The sequence below is a fragment of the Plecotus auritus genome (assembly GCF_963455305.1).
Source record: "Plecotus auritus genome assembly, chromosome: 7".
Classification (NCBI taxonomy): Eukaryota; Metazoa; Chordata; class Mammalia; order Chiroptera; family Vespertilionidae; genus Plecotus; species Plecotus auritus.
Window position 1 is genome coordinate 159,497,569 of NC_137774.1, and position 25,384 is coordinate 159,522,952.

Below are 25,384 nucleotides of genomic sequence, written 5' to 3' on the forward strand. Positions count from 1 at the left end.
TCTCTCATTATATGAAGATATTGTTTGCAAACGAGTTCAACCTATATTTAGCAGTTATTATAATTGGCATCATGCTGTGAATTGCACTGCTAACTAATCAAGTGTGTGATTGAAGTCATTGGTGTCATTCTCAAAAGTGGCATGATCCAGATTTTTTTTTAATGAAAGTAAAAAGGTGGTTGTTAAAGGTACACAAATGTTTGGGGTAGCAACTATATTTGTATTATATATTTGCATCCACATAAAGCATATATACGTATAAATTTAGATATTTATTTATAAGATAGATCATCTACATGAGGACAGTTTTTCTTATTTTATGACTTAACTGGTGGCCCAGTGCACAAAATTCATGAACATTAAAAAGGAATTAATTAGAGGAAATATTTTAATATGGCTATTTGCCCTTTCTCTATAATAGAAGTGTCAGAGATGAAAGAAAATTAGTAAAATGTATATAAAATCTTCCTCCTGTCAGAGTCCGGGGTGTGCCAAGGGACCTAGAGTCAAGTCCCCGCCCACCACCCTCACTTCGAAAATGCAGGAGACCCAGACCCAGCCAGTCCCATCCCCGTCAAGCCCCTTCAGGTGGGGGGCACAGCCTCAGGTCTCCCGGCCCGGCGCTGGGTGGGGGCGTGCAGTCTCAGGTCCCCCATCAAGCCCCACCAAGCAGGGGGGCACAGCCTCAGGTCCCCCGGCCTGGTGCCAGGGTGCAGGGGGTGCGGTCTGAGGTTCCCTGTCAAGCCCTGCTGGGTGGGGGATGCAGCATGAGGTCTCCTGGCCTGGTGCCGGGGTGGGGGGGCGCAGCCTGAAGTCCCCTGTCAAGACCCGCTGGGCAGAGGGTATGGCCTGAGGTCCTGGCCTGGCACTGGGGTGGGGGGTGTGGCCTGAGGTCCCCCGTCAAGCCCAGCCCCCCACTCCCCTTTCCCCTTTGCCCCCCCCACCCCCCGCAGTGTCAAATCAGTGCTGAACGGGGACACACGCAGGCAGTGTCACTTCCCTAGCCAGGGGTGCAGGCAGGCAGCTTCACCTCAGCGCTGGGCGGGGACACGCAGGCAGGCAGGGTGACGTTAGTGCTGGGGCGGAAGTCCCCGCCCTCATCCCCACCCACAGGCTGGTTGTGACTGGGACACCGTAAAGGACAAATTAGCATATTACCTCTTTATATGTATAGATAGTATTTGGGTAAACTTGGACCTCTCAAAAATGTGTTTAATTTTTAAATTTAAGCCTCTCTTAACAAGGCTCTCTAATTTGTGCATATATGTATGTTTACTTACACATAATTACAAATAGATATATAATCTTTTTAATCTCTGTTGGATTCAAGTATTATTTCATGAGAAAGTCCATTAAATGTCTCCTTTGTCCCTATAAAATAAAAAATGTGACATTATGTGTGATAATTTTACTCAATATCATAACTTTATTTTGCATATGTACTTAGATCTAGTTCTTATTGTCGTTTTTATTTCTTGCCAAATTTCATAGTTTCTTAATCTTGATATATGTTAAAATGCTTCCCACCTATAATCTTCTTTCAACTATCCACACTTCCCCAACATTTTCCATCATCAAACTTTGACATCACTGTCAAGAAACTATGTAAATTCTCTGCAAATAGGAAAAGTAACCTCAGATCATCTCAACTGAGAAGCACAAGGTGAGAAGTATTGAACACACCAGCAGTATGAATAAGCTCAGGTTGCAGTCTGCCCTCTAGTAGCTGTCCACCCCAGGGAATGCAGAGATGGGCATCTTACATTTCCCATGAATAGGATGGTTTTTGACATGTGCTTGACATGTTTTAATTGGACAATTTAGTAACATTGATAAGGTACGCTTTGCCTCAGAAGCCTGGCTTTTCTTTCAAACATATTTCATTAAAAATGCATTTCTTAAAACAGAAAAAAAGGATAAATATTTATATGTCATTTCTCATTTACTGAATAACCCATTCTGGGTTTTAAAATATGTGTTACAGGAGTTATTAGAACTGCCTTACATAACATGGACAGAGAAGCCAGAGAGCACTACTCGGTGGTCATTCAAGCCAAAGACATGGCTGGGCAAGTCGGAGGGCTTTCGGGATCGACAACGGTCAACATCACTCTGACCGACGTCAATGACAACCCCCCACGCTTTCCTCAGAGTATGTACCTGTTTCTTCTGATTTGAATGTAATACTATTCATTTCTATAAAGCAAAATGAAATACTTGCATCTATAGTGGCATGTTACTGTTATCTTAAATGGAATATTTTGTTTTTGTACTATATGGTCTCCCTTCTATAAACAAGACTAAAGAATTTATTCTACCTATTGTCTCCTGAACCTGGTAGATATTTGTCACTGTGTTAAAGGTGTGTGTTTCAGTTGGTATCGCAGTTAAACATTTAAAATGGTGTAGTCATAATGGGTGATGATATCCTGCATTGACTAAAGTATTTATGGGTTACCAAGGTATTCATAGAGATATTCAAAATACTCTTTGCTATGGGCATTCTCAGGCAAAATAATTGCATAGGTACCTTTTTTACTAAAACTTAAAAGAAAATCATTCATATTAGGAATGAATGCTCTTCACACACACACTCACACACACATACCATCCAACAATCCAACATCAGGCTAAAACTAATAAAATAAGGTAGGATTTTGGAGTAGACTATGAGTCTTAAGAAGGGAGAGCATAAACTAGCAGGCAATTCAGGGAGAAGTATCAGTTCTGTGTGCTTGGAAGGAAGTGATATTTATGATATCAGAAGGGATAATAAATAATTATATTTGAATTTTTTGATGTGGCAGAACTGTAGATGACATTTTATAGAAAGATTTTTAATTATAAAAGTCCTGTAAGGGATCTGTTCCTTATGTTCTTCTTACACATGTTTCAAAACTGTAATAAAATAGACAATGTGGTATGTCAGTAATGACACTTTACAAGTTAGTGCTAAATTCCTTCCCCAACTTTATCTCTTTAAAAATATTTTTTTATTGGTTTTAGAGAGAGTGGAAGGGAGAGGAAGAGAGGGATAAACATTGATGTGACTTAGAAACATCGATCTGTTGCCTCCTATACCCCAACGGGTGCCAAACTTGCAACTTGGGCATGTGCCCTGATCAGGAATCAAACTGGTGACCAACCAACTGAGCAACACTGTCCAGGTCTCCCCAGCTTTATCTCTTAATGTTGGTCTCAGTATACCTCAGGCTCAACCAGGGTGGAATACTGATCATTCCTAAAACATAGTAATACTTTGCGTACCCTTAATTCAACTCAGAGTACTCCACACTCACATTTTATTTTTTTTGTTTAAAAGCCCCACAGAACTAACCCTATTGCAGAATTAGCAGAGTTTATATTCTTAATTTCCTATTATATAGCACTTTCCCATGTCCTTTCATGTTATCTTTATTTCCATAGGTGCATATCTCCTCACCTAGTATGCACTAAGTAAGAACAATGCTTGAATTGTCTTTGTAAACTTAAGTGTTCAGGTCAGTGCCCATCCCTTACAAAATGATTACTAATGAGTGACTGGGTCAAATTTAATTACTTAGTCAAACTACCATTGTTAGTATACATAAAACTCAAGTTCCCAGTTAGGCAAAACCACTTTAAAATATTTGGTTCTAGAGTTAAGATTATGTGAACTGGTTCACTGGCATTTGCCCTGTGAAGAAAGTATGTCTGAAAGAAAATTATAAATCATAGATAGGGTTATATTAAATTAAACATAACATATTACTAAATTTAAGTCATTTTATAAAGTACAGTGTACTTTTATATTTAGTTTATCATTTAGTCCATGCAATATGCATATACACATACATCACTTTCACATAAGTGCTGTAATTTCACAGGATTAGAAAACTGAATTTCAAATATTTTTAAAAGATAATGAGTAATGCTAAACTCAACTGAATACAAAATTTAATATAATTTACAATACTAACTTGTCTACCTTATTTTCAGGCAGATTATACCATGACTATTCTTAAGATGTATATTAATATCATAGATTTTAATCAAAAGAAAAATCCGGGGTGGGAATGGCTGGGGGTTGAGGGGGGGGTCAAGAGGGGAAAAAGGAGACATATGTAAAACTTTAGACAATAAATATGAAAAATAAAATAAAATAAAATAAAATAAAATAAAATAAATCCAGTTCTACACAATAGGGCATCAATAAATGCTTGGTCAAAATACAAATAGCATCTCCATTTCTCTCTCTTCCTTCTTCTCTCTATAATCTATTTTTATTTTAATTTACAAGTCCATTAAAATTGGTTTTAGAATTCAACAGAAAAATTGTAGTAGTAATGAATATAGAAATCTATTTATGGGCTTATGATAGATTAATAACAGTTTTGTTGTTGGAAGCATCCATTTATGGTGAAAACAAACACTTTAGCTGACAAGGAAACAATAAATGTGTACTCTCTTAGTGAGCTCATTATATCTAATGGGATCTACCTGTCCTTGGTCAGTAACAGTCTGTGCAGAATGACTGACAGATGTCACCCCTGACACACTGAAGCTGCACTTAGTTTTGAAACAGAGCCAGTACCTACTCTGACTTGTTTAAAGATATTTTATTTTGCACTCATGTTGCTCGAACATACTGCTGCTTTCAGAATGATTTAGTGTCACCCTGGCAAGAGTAGCTTGCAGTAAACTATTTTTTATTTACCCATTGCATTAAACTCATCAAATGGCTGCTTACATATGGAAACTTTGTAAACTCTTGGGAGAAAGAAATGATGTAGATGAGGACTGGTATTCATGAAGCACCACAAATCCATTTATATTTCAACCTATATAAAGATCACATCCAGTTATCAAATGGATCCCGTGGTCTCATTGTTTCTCTTAAGACATGATATGTTTAGGCTTCTAACTTCCTTCTCTCTTTTCCTATCTGAGAGAGCCATCTTTCTTATACCATTATGTGATCGGTTCTAGCATAAACATCAAGCATACAAAACTGCAAAAATATTACCTTATTGTGTTTTTATTCTTTTCCTTTTATTTGCTGATCTACCATGGCCTGAGAAGGTGAGTCAGCTTGTTATACCTTGTATTAATTTAAAGCTAGTTCTGTATTTTATTTTTTGTTAATCCTCACCCGAGGATATTTTTTCCAATGATGTTCAGAGAGAGAGTGGAGGGGAGGGACGGGATTGCAGAGAGAGGGAGAGAGAGAGAGACATATATGTGAGAGAGATACATTGATTGCCTCCCACATGCACCCCTACCAGGGCCAGGATCCAACCTGCTACCCAGGTATGTGCTCTTCACTGGGAATCAAACCCGCCGCTTTTTGGTGTTCAGGCCAACAATCTAACCCTTGAGCCACCAGCACTATATTTTCATTTAAAGTGGATAGGCTCTGAGTGTTTGAGAGCAAAAGTGAATTAGACTAATAGCTATACAAAGCCGACTCTACAGAGTTGCAAACTCAGTGTCATAGGATACAAGGCGAACAAAGGTGCAGCGGGGAGAAAAGCCATACCCATCCAAGAGATCAGCCACTGCTCAATTCTAAGTAATGCCTACATGTGGGCAGGAGAGTGTTAGAGAAGGGAGCAGCTTATAAGACTCAGTGAATGAGAAGAAACCAGATCATCTATGGCGTGCATCCTTTAAAAAGTACAAATGGATGCCCAGTTCACCTCAGAGGAGAACACCTTGCGATGTAAAATTCCTCAATATTAGTCCTTTTATTGAAAGAAATCTATTCTACTCCTTAAGATTCTTGCTTCCTTCTCTGGTTTTAGCTATGTTAGAGTTATATTGTAGTTGTTTCTTAATTAACTATTAGGCCAAAAAAAAATCACTATCAACTATTAATCTGTATAAACTAAATACTCATATAAAAGTCATTACCTTACACAAAAGTTTATAAAGCAAACTTTCTGTACCACAAATGGAAGGATATGTGTTTCTGAGACTTGCCCTTGAAGAGTAAATAAATAAGTTGGGGAAAGAAGAATAACACATGTCAAATAATCGCAATGAAACTTGATTATCTAACAAAACTTCCCAATAACTGGAAATGATTGCAAAACTATAAGTTATCCAACAACTGAAGCCCACTTATGACTGGAGTTAATATAGTGCAATGTAATAGTGGGAGGATCAAGTCCTGAAAGTTCAATAGATGGCAGTATTTCCCATAATACTAAAAATTACAGATGTTTAACTGATTTGGGTAAGTTTTAATGTTACTGAAAAAGAAAATATAATTGATGAGGATATTGACATTGTTGTGATATTGCGATAGCAAATATTTTGGAGGAAGAACCATAGTTTTATTACATACATTTTCATAAAAACAAATCTAAATGTATATAATACATTGAACACCAGTATTTTACTTGAAGGAGGTATTCAAAGAAACACACAAAAAGCTTCTTCTTTGATCTGTAGTGTGCTTTTAAAAATGACATCCAGTTGATTTTATTATGGTTACAGGCATATTATTTTGAAATTCGTAAGGATTTCTTTAAGTATCAGCATGCACTTTATTTAGGTAATTTTCTCTATATACTTTTTTTTAAAAAAAAGTTCATCCTTGAAAGTCCAATTTTTCTGATAGTAATATAGCGATACCAGACTATTTACTCTTTTCCCCCCAGTTAGTATTTGGATGTTCCCATCATTTTACTTTCAAACTATATTGTTCTTATTTTTGAAAGTTTCTCTAAGCCACTTTGTGTTTGTTGTTGTCTTTCATTATAATCTAGGGTTACAACTTTTTACAAGGGTTTTTAAATGTGGAGGAATATTTTAGAGAAAGCACATTGGCATCAGTGAAGAGAATGACCTGGAATAATGAGGAAGTTAAAAAAGATAGGAAACAAAATAACCATAAGTATTAATCCATAGCCGGATGTCATAATTGATGATTTTTTAAAACTATTTTAACTTTTTATTTTAAGTAATAAAATTGTGTTATCTTTTACCTCCTTCACCCATTTATCTACCCTTCTCCATCTCATCTCTGGCAAATACCAGTCTCTTCTCTGTATCTATGAGGTTGGTTTGTTGTTTTTCTTTCAGATTTCACATATAAGAGAGAGTGTACAGCAGTTGTCTTTCTCTTTTTGACATATTTCACTTAGCATAGTACCTTCCAGGTCTATCTTGATCATTGCAAATGGCAAGATTTCATTATTTTTTATAGTTGAATAGTACTCTCTCAGAAAAATGTCTTTTCAGGACTTCTGCCCATTTTTTAATAAATTGTTTGGGATTTTTATTTTTGTGTGATTGAGTTGTATGAGTTCTTTATGTGTTTGGTTATTAATGCTTTATCAAATCTATGATTTGCAAATACTTTCTCCCATTCAGAAAGTTGCCTTTTTATTTTGTGGGTGGTTTCCACTTGGTCTGAAGAAACATTCTTCTGATTTTAAAGTTAAATATTTTTAAATCATTTCAGGCTGCCTGTTTAGAAACTTACCAGTCATAACAATTCAACCATTTTACTCTTTGTTTTAAATTTATTTGGCTGTATGCTATGGAAGAATTATCATTTATTTTTTTCTTTTATTTTCTTTCTTTTGTATAGATATTTATGTTTATGGTCATAAGCAGAAATTTATTTGAAGTGCTTTGATTGTTTCTAGTTAGTTTTTATAAATCAATTTTTAGTTTTCCACAGAATGCTGAAAAAATAGGAATTATTTTCTATTAGAATTTATAAATTTACCATCTTTTTGCTTTTTATGAGTCATGAATATCATTAAAAGTGAGAGAATATTTGCCCAGCTAGTGCAGTTCAGTGGTTGTGCGTCAACCTATGAACCAAGAGGTCATGGTTGATGATTTCCAGGTTGTGGACTCAGTTCCCAGAAGGGAGCATACAGGAGGCACCCCATCAATGATTCTTTCTCATCAACAGTGTTTCTCTCTCTTTCACCCTCTCCCTTCCTCTCTGAAATCAATAAAAATATTTAAAGAATAAAAGTGAGAGAATGTTCAAAAGTGGCACACTGTATTTTCACTTTGAAGAGAACAATAACTTTTCATAGGATGATCAGCTTTGCTATAATTGACACATCATAACACAGAATGTGTTAGGTTAAAGAATTTTAAAGATATTATTTCAGAGTGCAGTGAAGATTCTCATACTGGACAATTGTGTTTTTAATGTCTGGCATTCAAATAGCTATAGTATCCTATATAATAAAAGGCTAACATGCAAATTGTCCCCTCAACTGAGAGTTCAACCAGGGGGTGGGGCCGGCTGGCCAACCGCCCACGGCCCCTCCACCCAGCCGACCCCACCCTCGAGACCCCCCCCCCACCCCGATCAGGCCAGCTGGACCACACCCATGCACAAATTCATGCACTGGGCCTCTAGTTAGTAACATGCTTTATTCATGTATTAAGACATTGCAGGCATACCTTAATATAATGCTTAATGATTACAATTCAATAGAAGTTTCTTAGATGCAGGAAAATTCCTTATTGCTTGTGTGTCCTTTTCCTAAGTTGAAAGCAGCATTTCCGATGTAAACTATCTGCATAACACAATTTAAAACAGAGATTTAGAAACTCTCTGGGTAACCTTGTTAATGTCAGGCAACCTAGATAATTCAGATATTATGGTATCTAACTATTTATATGCCAATCAATTTTCTCCCAGAATCATCTATAAATACATATTTTATATTCAGCTGGTAACTTTCTCATATAAATATTATTCATGTAAGAAAAATATTAATTAGTCACAATGAATGTGATGATCAGGTCAATTAAAGGTTTTGAAGGCTGTGGTTTGGGTTAATCTTAGGGAATAACTTATTTGCTTACCTGGCAAAGTCACTGAAGCAAGGATACAGGTATTTTAAAAAGCAATTAGAATCAATGCTATCCTGGGGAAAAACTGTTAAAAGGGACAAGCTTCATTGAGCAAAATGCTCTTTTATTATTCCCACCAAGTCTTCCTTTCTTTAATGTACTTCACCTAATCATTAACATTTTATGATGCCTTCTAAGAAATTATGTGAAAAGGATCACATCTAGCAAATAAAATTATAGCACAGTCAGAAACAAAAATATGAAATAATTGTATTTGTATCTTTATGCTGTGTATAATTACATAATATAAAACAACAATAGGTAATGTTAGCACTATATGAAGATATCTTTAAAACTTCCTAATAAGGTAGACTCTAACAGAAATCATCCTATATAATAAAGAGGCAATATGCAAATTGACCTCACACCCTCACAAGATGGCTGCCTATGACCAGACCAGCAGGGGGGTTAGTGAGGGATGACCAAACAACTGAACAAGTAGGCTGCATGGGGCGACCAGGCAGGCAGGGGTAGGCAGTTGGGGGTGACCAGGCCAGCTCAAGGGGCACTTGGGAGCAACCAGGCTGGCTGAGGGGGGCAGTTGGGGGTCACCAGGCTGGTGGGGGGGCAGTAAGAGGTGACCAGGCTGGTGGGGGGGGGGCAGTTAGGGGCATCCAGGCCGGTGGGGAGGTTACAGTTGTGGGTAACCAGGCAAGCAGGGGGCAGTTGAAGGGTGACTAGGCTGGCAGGGGGGGCAGTTAGTGGTGACCAGGCCGGCAGCGGGGAGCAGTTAGGGGCAACCAGGCCGGCATGGGGGCAGTTAGGGGCGATCAGGCCAGCATGCAGAGGCAGTGAGGGGCGATCAGGCTAGCTGGGGGCGGGGAGGGGGGGCAGTTAGGGGTGACCAGGCAGGCAGGTGAGCAATTAGGAGCCAGCAGTCCAGGATTGTGAGAGGGATGTCCGACTGCCCGTTTAAGTCCGATCCCCGGGATCAGGCCTAACCTGGCAGTTGGACATCCCCCAAGGGGTCCCAGATTGGAGAGGGTACAGGCTGGGCTGAGGGGAAACACCCCCCCCCCATGCACGAATTTTGTACACTGGGCCTCTAGTTCATAAATATTCAAACTAAATGAAAAAATACAAATATACAAAAATAATATTTTTAATTAAATAATGCTTATTTCACCTTCATATTTTAGTTTTCCATTCAGAGGATCAGAGCAAAGTTAACATCTTGAAGACAATTATATATTTTTGTAATAATATAGTTCTCCTTTTTATTAGATTCTCCCCATCATTATGGATTCCCAGCATTTGTGGTATCCCAAATTTTTCCATTCTGAAGGAAGATTCAAATACCAGTTGTTCACATCTCAATTTTACTTAACTTTTACTGTGATAAAATGTACACAGCATAAAATTTACCATTTTAACCATTGTTACCTGTACATTTCAGTGGCATTCACATTTTTGCAATGCTGTACAGTCATCAATACCTCCTATCTTTAGAAATCTCTGCATTTATAAAACTGAAACTTTGTACCCATTAAGCACTAACTCTGCACTTTCCCTTCCCCTCAGTACCTGGCAATTACTATTCAACTGTCTATCTCTAAATTTTACTATTCTACCTACTTCATATAAGTAGAATCACAAAGTATTTGCCCTTTTTTACTTCATTTAGCATGTTTTTCAGCTTTATTCATACTGTATAATATATTACAATTTAATTCCTTGTAAAAGCTTATTAATATTCTGTTCGATATCATATTGTATTTTCTTTAGCCATTTGCTGTTGGACATTTGGAATGATTTTGTCTTTTGGATATTGTCATTAATGCTACTATGAAAATCGTTGTACAGATATATATTTAAGTCGCGGTGTTCAATGCTTTTGTGTGTATAGTGAGAAGTAGGATTGATGGATCCTATGATAATTTTATGTTTAACTTTTTGAGGAACCACTCTACCTCTTTCTTAGAAAATTTACTATTTTGCATTCCCAATGGCAATGCATAAGTGTTCCAATTTTTCTACATGCTCATTAATACTTATTTTCTTTTGCTTTTGTAGAAATAATAGCTATTCTAATTTCAGTCTTTATAGTTTGTGTGTTTCTAATAATTTGTCAGTTTCCTATATATAAATTTTTTAGCATTTTCTTACATTATTTTTCTTTTTACAAAATCTTACAATTCTTTTATTTCTACAAAATATGTGGTTCTGGCTCCAGTTCATTTCTGGTTTTAGTAATTTGACTTGTCTCTCATTTTATTGACAGTCAGTTGGTTAAAGGTTTGTCATCTTTGTTTCTCTTTGCTTGAGAGAATTGAGAATTGAGCTGGTACTTTCTGCAGACCAAGAGCTCTGTGTACTGGGAAAGGGTGGGGCAAGAGCAAGTAAAAACACCACAGATCCTTACAGTTTGGAAAGTGCTTTTTCTTTTTCTTTTTTTTTTTTTAATATATTTTATTGATTTCTTTTTTTTAATATATTTTATTGATTTTTTTTACAGAGAGGAAGAGAGAGGGATAGAGAGTTAGAAACATCGATGAGAAACATCGATCAGCTGCCTCCTGCACACCTCCCACTGGGGATGTGCCCACAACCAAGGTACATGCCCTTGACCAGAATCGAACCTGGGACCCTTCAGTCTGCAGGCTGACGCTCTATCCACTGAGCCAAACTGGTCAGGGCTATTTTATTGATTTCTTACAGAGAGGAAAGGGAGAGGATAGATAGTTAGAAACATCAATCAGCTGCCTCCTGCACACCTCCCACTGGGGATGTGCCCACAACCCAGGTACATGCCCTTGACCAGAATCGAACCCCGGACCCTTCAGTCTGCAGGCTCTATCCACTGGGCCAAACTGGTCAGGGCGGAAAGTGCTTTTTCAAATGGGAGTATTTGCTTGTTGGCTATAAACTTTTGGCTTTTCCAGAGCTCCTATAACTTTGTCCAGCCAGTTTCTGTGTTTTCCATGTTTCCACGGGGAATTGAGGTCTTGGAGCTTTCTAACCTGCCATTTGGCGGATGTCAGTCATATCATTATTGGAAAGCATTTAAATCATAATTGTTCCAATACATTCCACTTTTTGAGAGACAATAAAAATTCTATCTTGACAATAAATTAAGGTAACAAAATGCTACAGACTATGTAGTAAACATTTGTTATAACAGGCACCTCATTCAGGAGACATGCGTCCTGTCTCCCTGGCCCTGAAAATGTGGAGAACATTCCTCCGAGGGGAGCGTTATTGTGGAGCCCCATGAAGCCCAAGTGGCATACAGGGGAGCAAGAGTTCAGGGGATCATGTGTACTTGCTACTGAAATAAAGTCTTCCAATAGACTTCAGAGCTCCCTATGGTTGTAGTGGTATGAGTACACCTATACAACAAGTCTGATGCCACGGTTTAAAGATATTTGGGGTGTCACTCATCATGTAGTGGATTTTACCTGTGAGAAGCAGACAAATATTTGTGACAGGAAAGTAGACTGAACAAACTGTATAATTTACTCAGGACTGTTTGTCCTTTCACTCTCTTATCATGCTTTTCTGTAGGTGGTGTGTATGTCCCTACTACTTTAACTTTGGGCTTGACCAATGGCCTTGTTTGACCAATGCAATATAGTGGTGGAAAAAAATTAAATTAAAGAGAAAGATTGAAGTTTCTGCCATACATGCATTTGTGTTGAAATGATTTAAAAAAAAAGACATCATAATGATGTGAAAAGAATATATAGAAATAAACTAGGAGTTCTAGAAACCTGAAAATAATTAAAATGGGTCATGAAAGCAAGAAAAATCAAAAGAATGAATAATAATATAGAAACAATGAAATAAAAATGAAAGTAGAGAAAAAACTCTATACAATAAGCAAGTTAGTATATTATAGGTGGAGTGGTCAGAGAAGTAAACTGTGAAATGTAAACTTTCCTTTATAAACAAAAAAATAACATTTTGAAAAAGAACTTTTATGACTAAAAAAAAGGATTCAGAAATCAGACTAAGTTATCACTCTACATTTTAATATGAAAACACCATCTAGAACTAAACACATGTGATGATATTTGTTTATTATAAACACCAAAATAAACATTAACTATGGATGCAGGAAAAGGGGCAAATCAGCTGGCTAATTGTACTTTTCTTCTCTGAAAAAATATATACCCATCTCACAATATAAGCTGATGCAAATATGGACACTTTGGTTGGTTTGGGAGGAGTCTTTGTATCATATAAATTTACATCAAATCATTATCTACTTCAGCCTTCAACAAAAGAACTATTTATTTTACTATAAAGGATCTTTTCCAGTGATTCTTCACTGCTACATAATATCCTTGCATTATTGATAACTGTTAAAATTATAACTCTTTTCTCTAGTAAATGCTCTAAAAAAGGGAGAGAACAAGGAAAACGCAATCATTAATTTCAAGAGGGAGAATTAAGAATTGTTCTCACAAACACAATTATAAAATGTATTTCTGAAAATTGAATGAATGATCTCTTTGTCTCTCTATCTGCCTATTTCTCTTTTTCTCTGTCTCAAGCTAATAAGTGGAGATACTATATAGTACACACATATACTATGTGCTTGTATAAACAATATGCATGAGTATAAATGTTTGTGTGTGTGTGTGAAATTGCTGTCTGTCTATGCAGTTTTTTTAAAATTCACTTTAACCCTCTTGAAGATGGTATAGCACAGTATATAACCTTTAAATTTTTTTTTATTGGTTTTAGAGAGGAAGGGAGAGGAAGAGATAGAAACATTGATGAGAGAGAAACATCAACATCCATTGCATCCCCTGTGCACCCCTTAATAGGGATCAAACTTGCAGCCCGGACATGTGCCCTAATGGGGAATTGAACCAGCAACCTCATGGTGCATGGGTCAATGCTCAGCACTGAGCCACACCAGGGCCCAGGCTACATAACCTTCTTGTGAACTCAGAGTACTCTGAGGATTCTTTTGGCAACAGTAGAAATGTTCACTGGACTGTAGCATAAAATTATTTAGATGGGTGTTGTTTTTTTTGTTTTTCCCAGAGAGTAATTATAGAGTAAATATATTATGGAAAAGCAAAAGATAATCCAGCATGTATATTAATATTCTATGAGTTACAACCTTTATTAATCTTATTTAGATAAAAGTGCATTTTTTTCCCTGAATAGCAAGCTTTTTCTATGTGAATGAATTAATGGAAATGGCAAAACTTCAGGCTTTTAGTCAAAGATTTCTAAATTCATTTTGATTATACAAAACTTCAGGCTTTTAGTCAAAGATTTCTAAATTCCTTTTGAAACTTTATATATAAAGTTTCTCCCCTGTGTTTTTCACTCCCATAGAAAATTCCAATTCTCATAAATTAACAGGTAAAAGAAAGTTTATGTATTACCATTATAATTCAAAATCATAATACCCAATTATTTGTGGACTGTTGTTTCTCAGGTGTCAGAATTTTTAAGGGTAATTCTATACAATATTTATATAACTTCATGGTTAGTACTGGCATGTTGTTTTTGTTAGAATTAGTATGTAGAGTAAGTTTGATATAATTTGTTATTTTAGGATAATTTTGTGTTTTCTTCCATTGTTAAGCATAGTATATACTAACATGTGTTAGGGCATAAATGAATTATATTGGTGTTTAAAGTTACAAAGGTAGATGTGGATATCATATTTTATGTTAAACACAAATGTTTAAGCATTAAATTCATGTTAGGCTCTTTAGAATATGCTTTCTACTCTAGCAGGTTCTATTTTTATATTTTAATAATCTTTACTATCAGAGACATCTTAAGCTCATTGAGTTCATTTACATTTATCATAGTGTCTCTGTTTTCAATTTCCACTTCTATTAATCCTGTAATTCTCTAGCTAGAATATTACCTCTGTGCCTTATATAATATGTACTCAGAGGCTGTATTTTACAAATGGTTTGTATTTTTTTATCTTATTAGAGAGAATCTTTTTCATTATCTTTATTCCTTCATCTATTGAGGACACTGGTTATTTCTATATCTTGGCCAGTGTGAATAATGCTGCAATGAACATGGGAATACCGACTTCTCTGTGGGTCTTGATTTCAGTTCTTTCAAATATACTCAAAAGTGAGATTAATGATCATATGGTAGTTCTAATTTTACTTTTTTGAGAAACCTCTATACTGTTTTGCATTGTGGCTGAACCAATGTACATTTCCACAAACAATGCACAAGGATTTCCTTTCTTCAGATCGCGCCGATATTTGTTATATTTGTCTTTTTAGTAATAACCATTCTGGCAGATGTGAGATGATATCTCATTGTTATTTTGATTTGCATTTTTCTGATTAATGATGGTGAACATATTTTCATGTACCTATTGGCTATTTGGAAGTCTTCTTTTGAAAAATCTCTGTTTAGTTCCTCTCCCCATTTTTGATCAAATTGTTCTTTTAGTGTTGAGTTGTATAAGTTCCTCAATTTCTGGATATTAATCTGTTACTATATTAATGATTTTAAAATATTTGTCCCATCATGTAGGTTGTCTTTTTAATTTTGTTGATTCTCTCCTTTGCTGTACAGAAGTATTTTAGTTTGGTGTAGTCCTTCTGATCTACTTTTGCTTTTGTTTTCCTGTGCTTTTGATGTCATAGCCAAAAAATTGTTGCTACAACCAATGTCAAGAAGATTTCCCCCTATGTTTTCTTCTAGGAATTTACATTTTCAGTTGTTAATTCATTTTGAGATGATTTTTGTATATAATGTAAGGCAAAGGTCCAATTTTATTTTTATATGTGAACATTTTATTTTCCCAGTACCATTTGATGAAGAAATTATTCTTTTTACATTGTTTACTGCTGACACCCTCATCAAAGATCAGTTGGCTTTATATGTATGGATTTACTTCTGGGCACCCTATTCAATTTCCTTTTTTATTTTTACTTTATTATAAAATTACTTTAAATTATTTTTAGAAGCCGACCAAGAATACATTGTAAATAAATGTATAAAAACACTATATTTATTTGCCATAGTTTTCACCAACTTAAGTTTATTGAGCAAAGTAAAAATCACATTCACATGTAGGCTATATTCTTTTTTCTGTTTTCATTTTGAATTTCACATATTATCTGGAGCAAAAGTGGAGATTGCACTACAGTTTTGCTCAACATAAAAATGCAAACTTGACCTCCCTCATCTATTTTTCTCTTGTTTCTGGGTGTAGAGTTGAAAAAATATTTTAATTCAGATATCTACAAATTCTTCCTATGTAGGCTATTTTGCATACAAGTTAAAGTTTATGTAATTCTAGTATTGCATTACTAAGTGATATACTAAAATTTAAAACTTGAAAACAACTTAATTTTATGTTCATTTAAATATTTTTGTAAATATTTGAATGTATTTTCTTGTAAAATAAATTTATTATCATTGAAATGTTTAATATAAAATACTTTTCAGAGCATTATCAGCTGTATGTTCCTGAGTCAGCTCAAGTTGGTTCAGCTGTTGGAAAAATCAAGGCAAATGATGCAGACACTGGTTCAAATGCTGACATGACATACTCCATCATTAATGGTGACGGTATTGGAATATTCTCCATCTCTACTGACAAAGAGACCAGAGAAGGGATCCTTTCCTTAAAGAAGGTAAAATGAATATAATGTTAGTGATTTAGGCAACTCACTCATTTTTGCATGATTGAAAATTTAGCAGGGGTATGAATAATCCATATTGTCAGGTCATTAAGATGATAAAATATTTCCTCTTTAAAATGTAATTACATTGTAGTTATGCAACATTGTGACTGGCTCTTTGGATACTCTCTTAGAAATTATATCTTGTATGTTGAAAAACATTACGTTGAATACACCATGAATGTGCCCTCTTGTTTTTTTCTAAGATAACAGATTTATCATCAATGTCAGTTATGTTAATATCATTACTCTATGTTGTAATTAAGAGACTTTCCTAAACTACAGTAATGTAAAAATCTTTACCACATTATCCAACACTCTTTAGGATATAGGTTTATACCTGATGGTCATGGATCCATCAAAACAGCTTTGGTGAAAGGCTCATGTCCTTATAAAAAAGAAGTGGAACTAATAAAATTACAAAAATCAATTTAAATGTAACGTCTAGTGAAGTGTATCTCAGTCTTTAAATGTTTAATGACTTCAGCTTAAAAATCTACTTATTCAGATCCTTAGACTCTAATTGTTGCATATTTTGATTCAGAAGACTGGAGTGGGTGGGGCCAAGGAATTGGCCTTTTTAATTTTTTTTAGTCCTCACTGGAGGACATGTTCTTTCATTGATTTTAGAGAGAAAAGAAGAGAGAGGAGGAGGAAGAAACATTGATCAGTTGTCTCACATATGCACCTAAAACCTGGGTATGTTCCCTGATCAGAAATCAAACCTGCAATCTTTTGGTGTACAGGACAATGTACAGTACAACTGAGCTATGTACTGACCAAGGTGGAATTGACCTTTTTAACAAATACTCCAGATTATTCTGCAGTAGAATATGTTCAGAAGACAGGCTGAGAAATTTTACCCTTATGTGCTATTGTAGATATTAATGTAAATTTAATTATCTATCTATCATCTGTCTATCAATCATCTGTCTATCTATCTGTGTTTTGTATATACTTTTCTATTTGCTCTATATAAAATCACATTAATTCTTGTATTAATCACAATTTTATATTGATTTAAAATTCAAGATTTCTGAGTGCTATGCAGGGGCCTACAAAGTAGAATTTAAAGTGTATAAAGCAGTAGTCATCACTGGTCTGTGTAAAATAATCATCTTTCAGGTTAGCATTATCAATCTCAGAGTTATTTTATTGCTATGTTTTATGTTGTAAAGCATAGAGATTTAAAACCTAAACTATATAACTCACTGGGTTTTAACCTTTAAGGGGTACTGATTCAGATGGCAAGAAATGGATACAAGTCTGTCAAAATCTGTTCCTTATTTAATCTCTAAAGTAGCTCACGTTAGCCAGCAAGGCAGAGCAGCTAATCTTCCCAAAGATCAAAATCAGCTGTGCTCTCTAAATCAGCTTGCAGGAGCACTGCACATTCCTGTCCATATCATTTCTTCATCAGAAAATTGCCAAGTTAAATTCACCAGTCCATGGTATGGCACCTTGTAAATACACTTTGATAACTTTCATTCATTGTTTAATGGAGCCTGACTGGGCGGAAAGGGGGAAAAGTGATAAAGATGAATGAAAGTTGGTGCACTTTTTCCTCTGACATCAACCTCTAGCTAGGGATGTGCTTCTTCTTAGCAGTCTGTCTCCGAATCCCTTCTTGGGCTTTTTATACCAATTTGCACTCTTTATAAAGTTGTTCCATTTTTTTTTTTTTTCAATTCAGGATTCCAACCCTATTTGCTCTTAATGAATATCAACAATATCATTTGTAGTATCACTTTTCCTTTTAAACCTATTTAATTACATACAGATGCCTATTGGTTTAAACCAAAAAATCTTGAATTTGTCTCCATATCAATGAAAGGTGATGGAAAACATGCTCTTCCTGTCAGATGAAATATAAATTTGGTCCTGTCATTAAAGCAATATATGACATTATATTAAGTCTTTTAATCTTCAGTTTTCTTATTTAAGCACTTTACAAGGTGGTTATTGAACATAGATAAAATATGGTAAAAATACACTTTAAGTTTGGCCTGGCTAATAATTACAATAATACCTCAATATCTACTTTTTAATTGTCATCCCTACTTCCTGTATGTGCACCAAACCTTTAAACATAGTTTCCAGACCACACCATGCTGTTATATAGCTGCCCTCCTTTGTTGCATGTTGTCTAATTCACCTGGAAGCACACAAAGAATGAAGTAGCCTGTGGTATTATATTGTATCACATGAACATGCTGTCGTTCATGTGTTTTGGTTATCTACTTCCCCTTCCTCCTTTGTAAAAAAAATATTTTGTTTTTCAGAGTTCAATTTAAGTATTGTCTTTGTAGTGCAACATTTTCAGGTATATTTCAGCCACAAATACCCTTCTTTGGATTATCTTTTCTACTTTTCACTTATTTCTTACGGTATGAAACAGAGCAATTCCATCTCTTTCTTAAATTTGCTAGGTCTGAGAAGTAGGAAGACCTTATTCTGGTTAATTTACTGTGAACACACTAGTATTCCCATGAATATATGTTACAAATGTATCTCTGTCTATAATAGCTGTTAAATATTTTTATAACCAGGTACTTGTATTTTTATACTCTATATTATATAAAAATTATATTCTATATTATATGATTTCATTTAATAAATGATTCATTGAGAATGAGTAAACATAGTAACTTTTAAAATTATATTGTAAAATCTCAAGTTAATCCTAAGACATAAAACAAGTAAAATGGGTTTCACTATAGCCATACTATATCTATTCCAAATAACCACTTTTTTTTAGTGGATTGTGTTTATTTGATTTTTTGACATCATTATGTTGCCTGGCATTACATGAAAGACTAAGAATCAGAATGTCCTTTGCCATGGATTGTAAAATTTTGAGGCCATGAACTACAAAGAGCAATAAACAAGGCATCCCAACACATTGTAAATATACATATAGGCAAATCCATGATCATACTTTGTACATAAGAAAAAATACTTTTCTAATTCTAATGAACTATTTACAAAAATTGAATATTCATTATAGATTTTATTATTAAAAACCTCAGCCAACCGGATATTTTTACTCTTAATAGGTTTTAATATCTAGAAAGTAATACTCCTGCTCAGCCTGATGCTGAAGAGAGAGGAGTCCATTTCAATTCAGTGAAATTTATTACTGTGTTTGTAATAACTTCTGACAGAGAAGTGCCAAAATAGTACAGACAAAAATGCTCTCCTCCAAATACAATATAACGAAAAATTAATGAAAATGACTCAGAAAACAACAAAACCTAGAAACTTAACCACAACAACAGGCAACAGCAAACTTTTCTTTAATAAAATGTAAATTAAAGAAAAAATGAAAAATGCACAGCAAAGTTGCAAAATTTCTAGCAAAAAAAAGTATATGGAAACTATGAGATACAGAATAAGTACTTCTGAGAGTATATTCATGATCCTAAATATATTAGAGATAGAAAGTAAAATAATAAAATTAAATAAATTGAAGATATCACTAAAAATAGAAAGAATAAAAAAATAAATGAAGACATTAATGAGGTTAGAAATCAGAAACATATTATATACAAAAACCTTAGATTTTGGAAAGAAAGCAAAACATAAAACAATAAATAAGCTTTAAATAATCTTAATAAAAATCATGGAAGAAATAATAGAAAATAAATAGCTATAAAAATAGTGTGACATACTTTCTTAATTTTACACAAATAAATTTTATGTAAAGAATATTTTTGTAAAAGTTTCTAAAAAGCAACTTCAGACATAAAAAAATACATATAAACTAATTTTATATAAGATAATGAGAAACTTGTGAAAGAACTACCTCTCCAAATTCTTCAGATTCAGTCATACACTAAGAAAATTCTATGAAACCTTTAGGGGTAATTGATTCCAAAGATGTTTAAACCTTTCAGCACATTAAAAAAAAGAAAAACTCACTGTGTTTATATATGAGGCAAATAAATCTGTATTTGTGTTTAAAGCTCCTGTAACAAATTACAAAAAAAATTGTATGGCTTAAACATTGCCTCACAGTTTTGAAGGCCAGGAGTTTGAAATCAAGCTTGGTTTTTGGCTAGGATGCACTTCCTCCATAAACTCTAGTGGATAATCCATTCCTAGCTTCTTCCAGCTTCTGATGGCCCCAGGCATTTATTGATTTGTGGCCACATCACTCCAATCTCTGTGAAAATGTTAGAACTGTTGATAATCCAGACTTGCAGTTTTCCAGGAAGTTCATAGTTCTGAAATTTTGTTGAATGGTTTACACTACTAGTGTATTCACATTATCAACTCCCATCCTTACACCAAATATCTTGATGAGTCAAAATCTATATAGTAAATAATGCAGAACAAATTATCAAAGACTGGACCCTACTCTTTTGAAGAGTCTTAAAGTAGTTCTAAAAGGAAGAATTTTCCTCAAGTTTTTTTTAAGCTTGAGTGTTTTAGTCATCGTTCAGTTTGAATGATTATTGTCAGAATCTAGCCAGAAAGATCTACAAGAGTGTGGAAAGTTGGCATTTCAATGTAGAGTTGGACAAACTCTCTCTTATACTCATGAAAATTTTTTGGTTCTACAACTATACTTATTAAGTTCATATTATGTCTTATTTTATGAATTTATTTTCTTTCTTTTTTTTTCAGGCTGAAAAGAATGCTTATTTTGCATTTTATAAACTCTCAGCCACACATTTCATGTTATTGTTTTCTGTGGCACCAGCATAGCCTGGGTAATTTCCCTCAAAAAATTTCCCCTTTGTAACATCTTTGCATCAAAATGAGGTATTACATGAATAGGTTTCTCTGATCCTGGTAGATTGTATTTTAAATAAATAAATAAAAATCTTCCGGTAACTAAAGAAAGTAAAATCCACAGATTTCTAAATAATTTCCCAGGAACAAATGATTACTTTAGAAAATTTGATATTTTCAGATAATTTTTTTATTTTGTCTATTAAAAACTTATAAAATATTGTAGTAGCCCAATCACATCCATGTCCCCATGACCTGAGAAGTTTTCTAGGTTTTAGTTTCTTCATATCAAGTTTTTAAATTAAATGATTATTTTTCCTTCTATGCAATCACCAATCTCTGGGAAGTCCAATTATCCAAGGCAATTCAGAAGAGGTAAGGAAAATAAACACCAGTAAGACTGATCTTTCTATTTATACAATACCTTAAGGATACTCATTCTAATCAGCTTCTCCTTGCCCTTTAGGATAAAGGAAAATAGCTGAGTTCCTCCATAGGGAATGATCATTCTCTGAAAAGGCCAAAAGAAAAGGCTTCAAGATTGAAGCAGGCTAGTGCAAAATTAGTGACAGAAATAAGGATGAAAAATTATCTCTTCTTCTAAGAGATATCACAAAGGAAGTTCAGCATCAGTGGGTACTTCCCCAGGCTCACATTAAAAGCCTGGTCTCTGCATCACCTGCACTAACATCACCATGGAGACTTTTGACACTGAACTCCGTTTTCTAAACTCATAAATCTAAGCTCACTTTAGGTTGTGGAGCCTATTGTGTGCATCATGCTAAACACTTCTCAAAGATTCAGTTCTTATCTGCAAAGGTACTTCCTTTTAGAAACAGGACAGAGCTGCTTACATGCACCTAGGTTTGTGTCCTTATTATTAATTTCCATAGTACCCAGTCTTATAGCACTAAATACACAGTGCTATAAATGTCTGTTTACTATTTTATATGCTACATTAGACCATATATTCCTTGGGACAAAATTCCATACTGACCTTATTTATTGTTATATGCTAAGTCAAATTCATTTTTGATGACATATGTAATTAATAGAGAAAAAAATAAATATTGGTTGGACAATTTAAAAAAAAAAGAGTACACTAAAAAGATTATAAGATTAGTCAAAACTGAAAGCTAAAAAAATAAATGAAACGTAAAAAACTATACAGAACAAAGTTGATTACACCATAATATCTATAATAATAAAAGTGTAATATGCTAATTAGACCAGATGTCCTTCCAGATGACTTTCCGGATGAAGCCACAGCAGTGGGGGCTGAGGAAGAGGCGGCAGAGGCCCTGACTGCCACAGAGGGCTGGCGCCGAGGCAGAGGCAGTCGCCATGGTGGCAGGGGCCCAGCCCCTTGCTCGAATTTCGTGCATCGGGACTCTAGTAATAAAATAAACAAATACGTGAAATGCTATTACTAGCAAAAGAGAAAATAAATGAAAAACAAAACAATGAAATTGAAAAGTCTGTATAAAATTTATTGCTAAAATTCCAATAAAATATTTTGAACTGAAAACTTAAAAATTTAGTCCAGCTGGCATGGCTCAGTGGTTGAGCAATGACCTATGAATCACGTTACAGTTCGATTCCTGGTCAGGGCATATGCCCATGTTGCAGCCTAAATCCTCAGTGTGGGGCATACAAGAGGCAGCTGATCAATGATTCTCTCTCATCATTGATGTTTTTATCTCTCTCTCCCTCTCTTCCTCTCTGAAATCAATAAAACTATTTTTTAAAAAGTTTATCAGATTCTAAAATACGATGCAAAGTTTAAAACCAGCAGGTGAAAAAATAAGATGTGGTAGATGCAAATCAATTATATGAGATATATTGTTTAAGTGCAAATATATATATATATATATATATATATATATATATATATATATATATATTTAAAATTTAACAAATTAGTAGCAATTTTTAAAATTTATCTTTTTACTGTTGATAGTATTATAGATACTTGCTTTTAAAATTAATACTTAATAAGTTAAATTGGGGAGAAACCAAGATGGTGGCATAGGTAAGCACCTAAACTGCTGCCTCACACAACAATTTCAAAACTACAACTAAAAGACAGAACGGACACCATCCAGAACCATAGGAAAGCTGGCTGAGTGGAAATTCTACAACTAGAAGGAAAGAGAAAAGCTCACAGAGAATTGGAGGTACGGCAAAGGGTCTTTGTGCGCGCAGAGAGGAAGGGCGGCTGAGAGCCTGGCTGACTTTCTCTGGCAGGAGGGGGAAGGAAGCCCCCGACTGCACTGAACCCCAGTTCTGACAGCACTGTACCCCAGTTCCGGGCAAAACCCCGTGGACCCAGGCTCATACAGGGGGAGTCTGGACTCTCAGGTAGAGAGAAAGGCACCTGGAGACTCGGAGACCCGGGGGAGCCCCAGCGAGCAGGGGTCTGAAGGCATGTGTGCCAGTGTGCACAAAGACTGATGGAGGTTGCCACAGGCTTTCCCTAGCAGAAGGGAGTTGGAAGCTCCTGACTGCACTGAACCCCAGTTCTGACTGCACTGAACCCCAGTTCCAGGCGAGCCCCTGGGGACCCACGCTCTTATGGGGGGGAATCTGGACTCTCAGATGGAGGCTTGGGAGCCAGGGAAGGCAGAGGTCTGGAGGTGCATGCGCAAGAGCAAGGCTGACGGGAAGCCAAGACTGTCTGCTCCGCCCTGAGACTCCACCCCATCCAAGCTGAGCACAGAGGCTTTTGCAATTTGGCAAGTCTAATCCTATAAGGCTGTCTCCAGCACTGAACTTCTCCCAGTGTAGACACAGCTGATCCTCACAGCCAACTGGCCTGTAGGTCAATTCCTCCCTGTGATACCAACAACAATCAAGGCTGTACACACAGTCCACAAAGGGGTGCACCAAGAGTATCCACCTCAGGTTACTACAACAAGGCTGTACACACAGTCCACAAAGGGGTGCACCAAGAGTATCCACCTCAGGTTAACTGGGGAGGCAGACCCACTGGGCCATATAGGAAACCTAGCACACAAAGCTACCCTACCAACTCAGGGAGGCAGGGAAAATGCGGCGACAAAGAAACAGATCACAAACGAAAGAAATGGAGGAAAACAAACGACTGGATATAGAATTCAAAACCACGGTTATAAGGCTTTTCAAGAATATCCTAGAAAAGGCCGATAAATATAACGAGACCCTTGAAGATATGAAAAAGGACCAACTAGAAATTAAACATACACTGACTGAAATAAAAAATATTATACAGAGACCCAACAACAGACTAGAGGAACACAAGAATCAAGTCAAAGAATTGAAATACAAAGAAGCAAAAAAAACACTCAACTGAAAAAGCAAAAAGAAAAAAAAATCCAAAAAGTTGAAGATAGTGTAAGAAGACTCTGGGACAACTTCAAGCGTACCAACATCAGAATTATGGGAGTGCCAGAAGAAGAGAGAGAGCAAGATACTGAAAACCTATTTGAAGAAATAATGACTGAAAACTTCCCCCACCTGGTGAAAGAAATAGACTTACAAGTCCAGGAAGCGCACAGAACCCCAAACAAAAGGAATCCAAAGAGGACCACACCAAGACACATCATAATTAAAATGCCAAGAGCAAAAGACAAAGAGAGAATATTAAAAGCAGCAAGAGAAAAACAGTTAATTACCTACAAGGGAGCACTCATACGATTGTCAGCTGATTTCTCAACAGAAACTATGCAGGCCAGACGGGAGTGGCAAGAAATTTTCAAAGTGATGAATAGCAAGAACCTACAACCAAGATTACTCTACCCAGCAAAGCTATCATTTAGAATTGAAGGGCAGATAAAGAGCTTCACAGATAAGAAAAAGCTAAAGGAGTTCATCACCACCAAACCAGTATTATATGAAATGCTGAAAGGTATTCTTAAAGAAGAGGAAGAAGAAAAAAGTAAAGATAAAAATTATGAACAACAAATACATATCAACAAGTGAACCTAAAAATCAAGTGAATTAAAAACCTGAGGAACAGAATAATCTGGTGAATATAATAGAATCAGGGGCATAGAAAGGGAGTGGACTGATAATTCTCAGGGGGAAAGGGGTATGGGGGCGTTCATGAAGAGACTGGACAAAAATCATACACCTATGGATGAGGACAGTGCGGGGGAGGTAAG

The 25,384-nt window shown here is 35.5% G+C and overlaps 1 protein-coding gene across 13 annotated transcripts in view; it reads left to right on the forward strand.

Annotated features, from left to right (window-relative positions):
• CDH18 (cadherin 18) overlaps positions 1-25,384 on the forward strand; it is a 727,687-nt gene that overhangs the window by 635,273 nt on the left and 67,030 nt on the right. For all 13 annotated transcript variants that reach the window (XM_080682139.1, XM_080682135.1, XM_080682142.1 and 10 more), the window contains 2 exons: positions 1,985-2,152; positions 16,270-16,457. In XM_080682139.1, the coding sequence (XP_080538265.1) occupies positions 1,985-2,152; positions 16,270-16,457 (356 nt within the window). The remainder of the gene's footprint in view (positions 1-1,984; positions 2,153-16,269; positions 16,458-25,384) is intronic.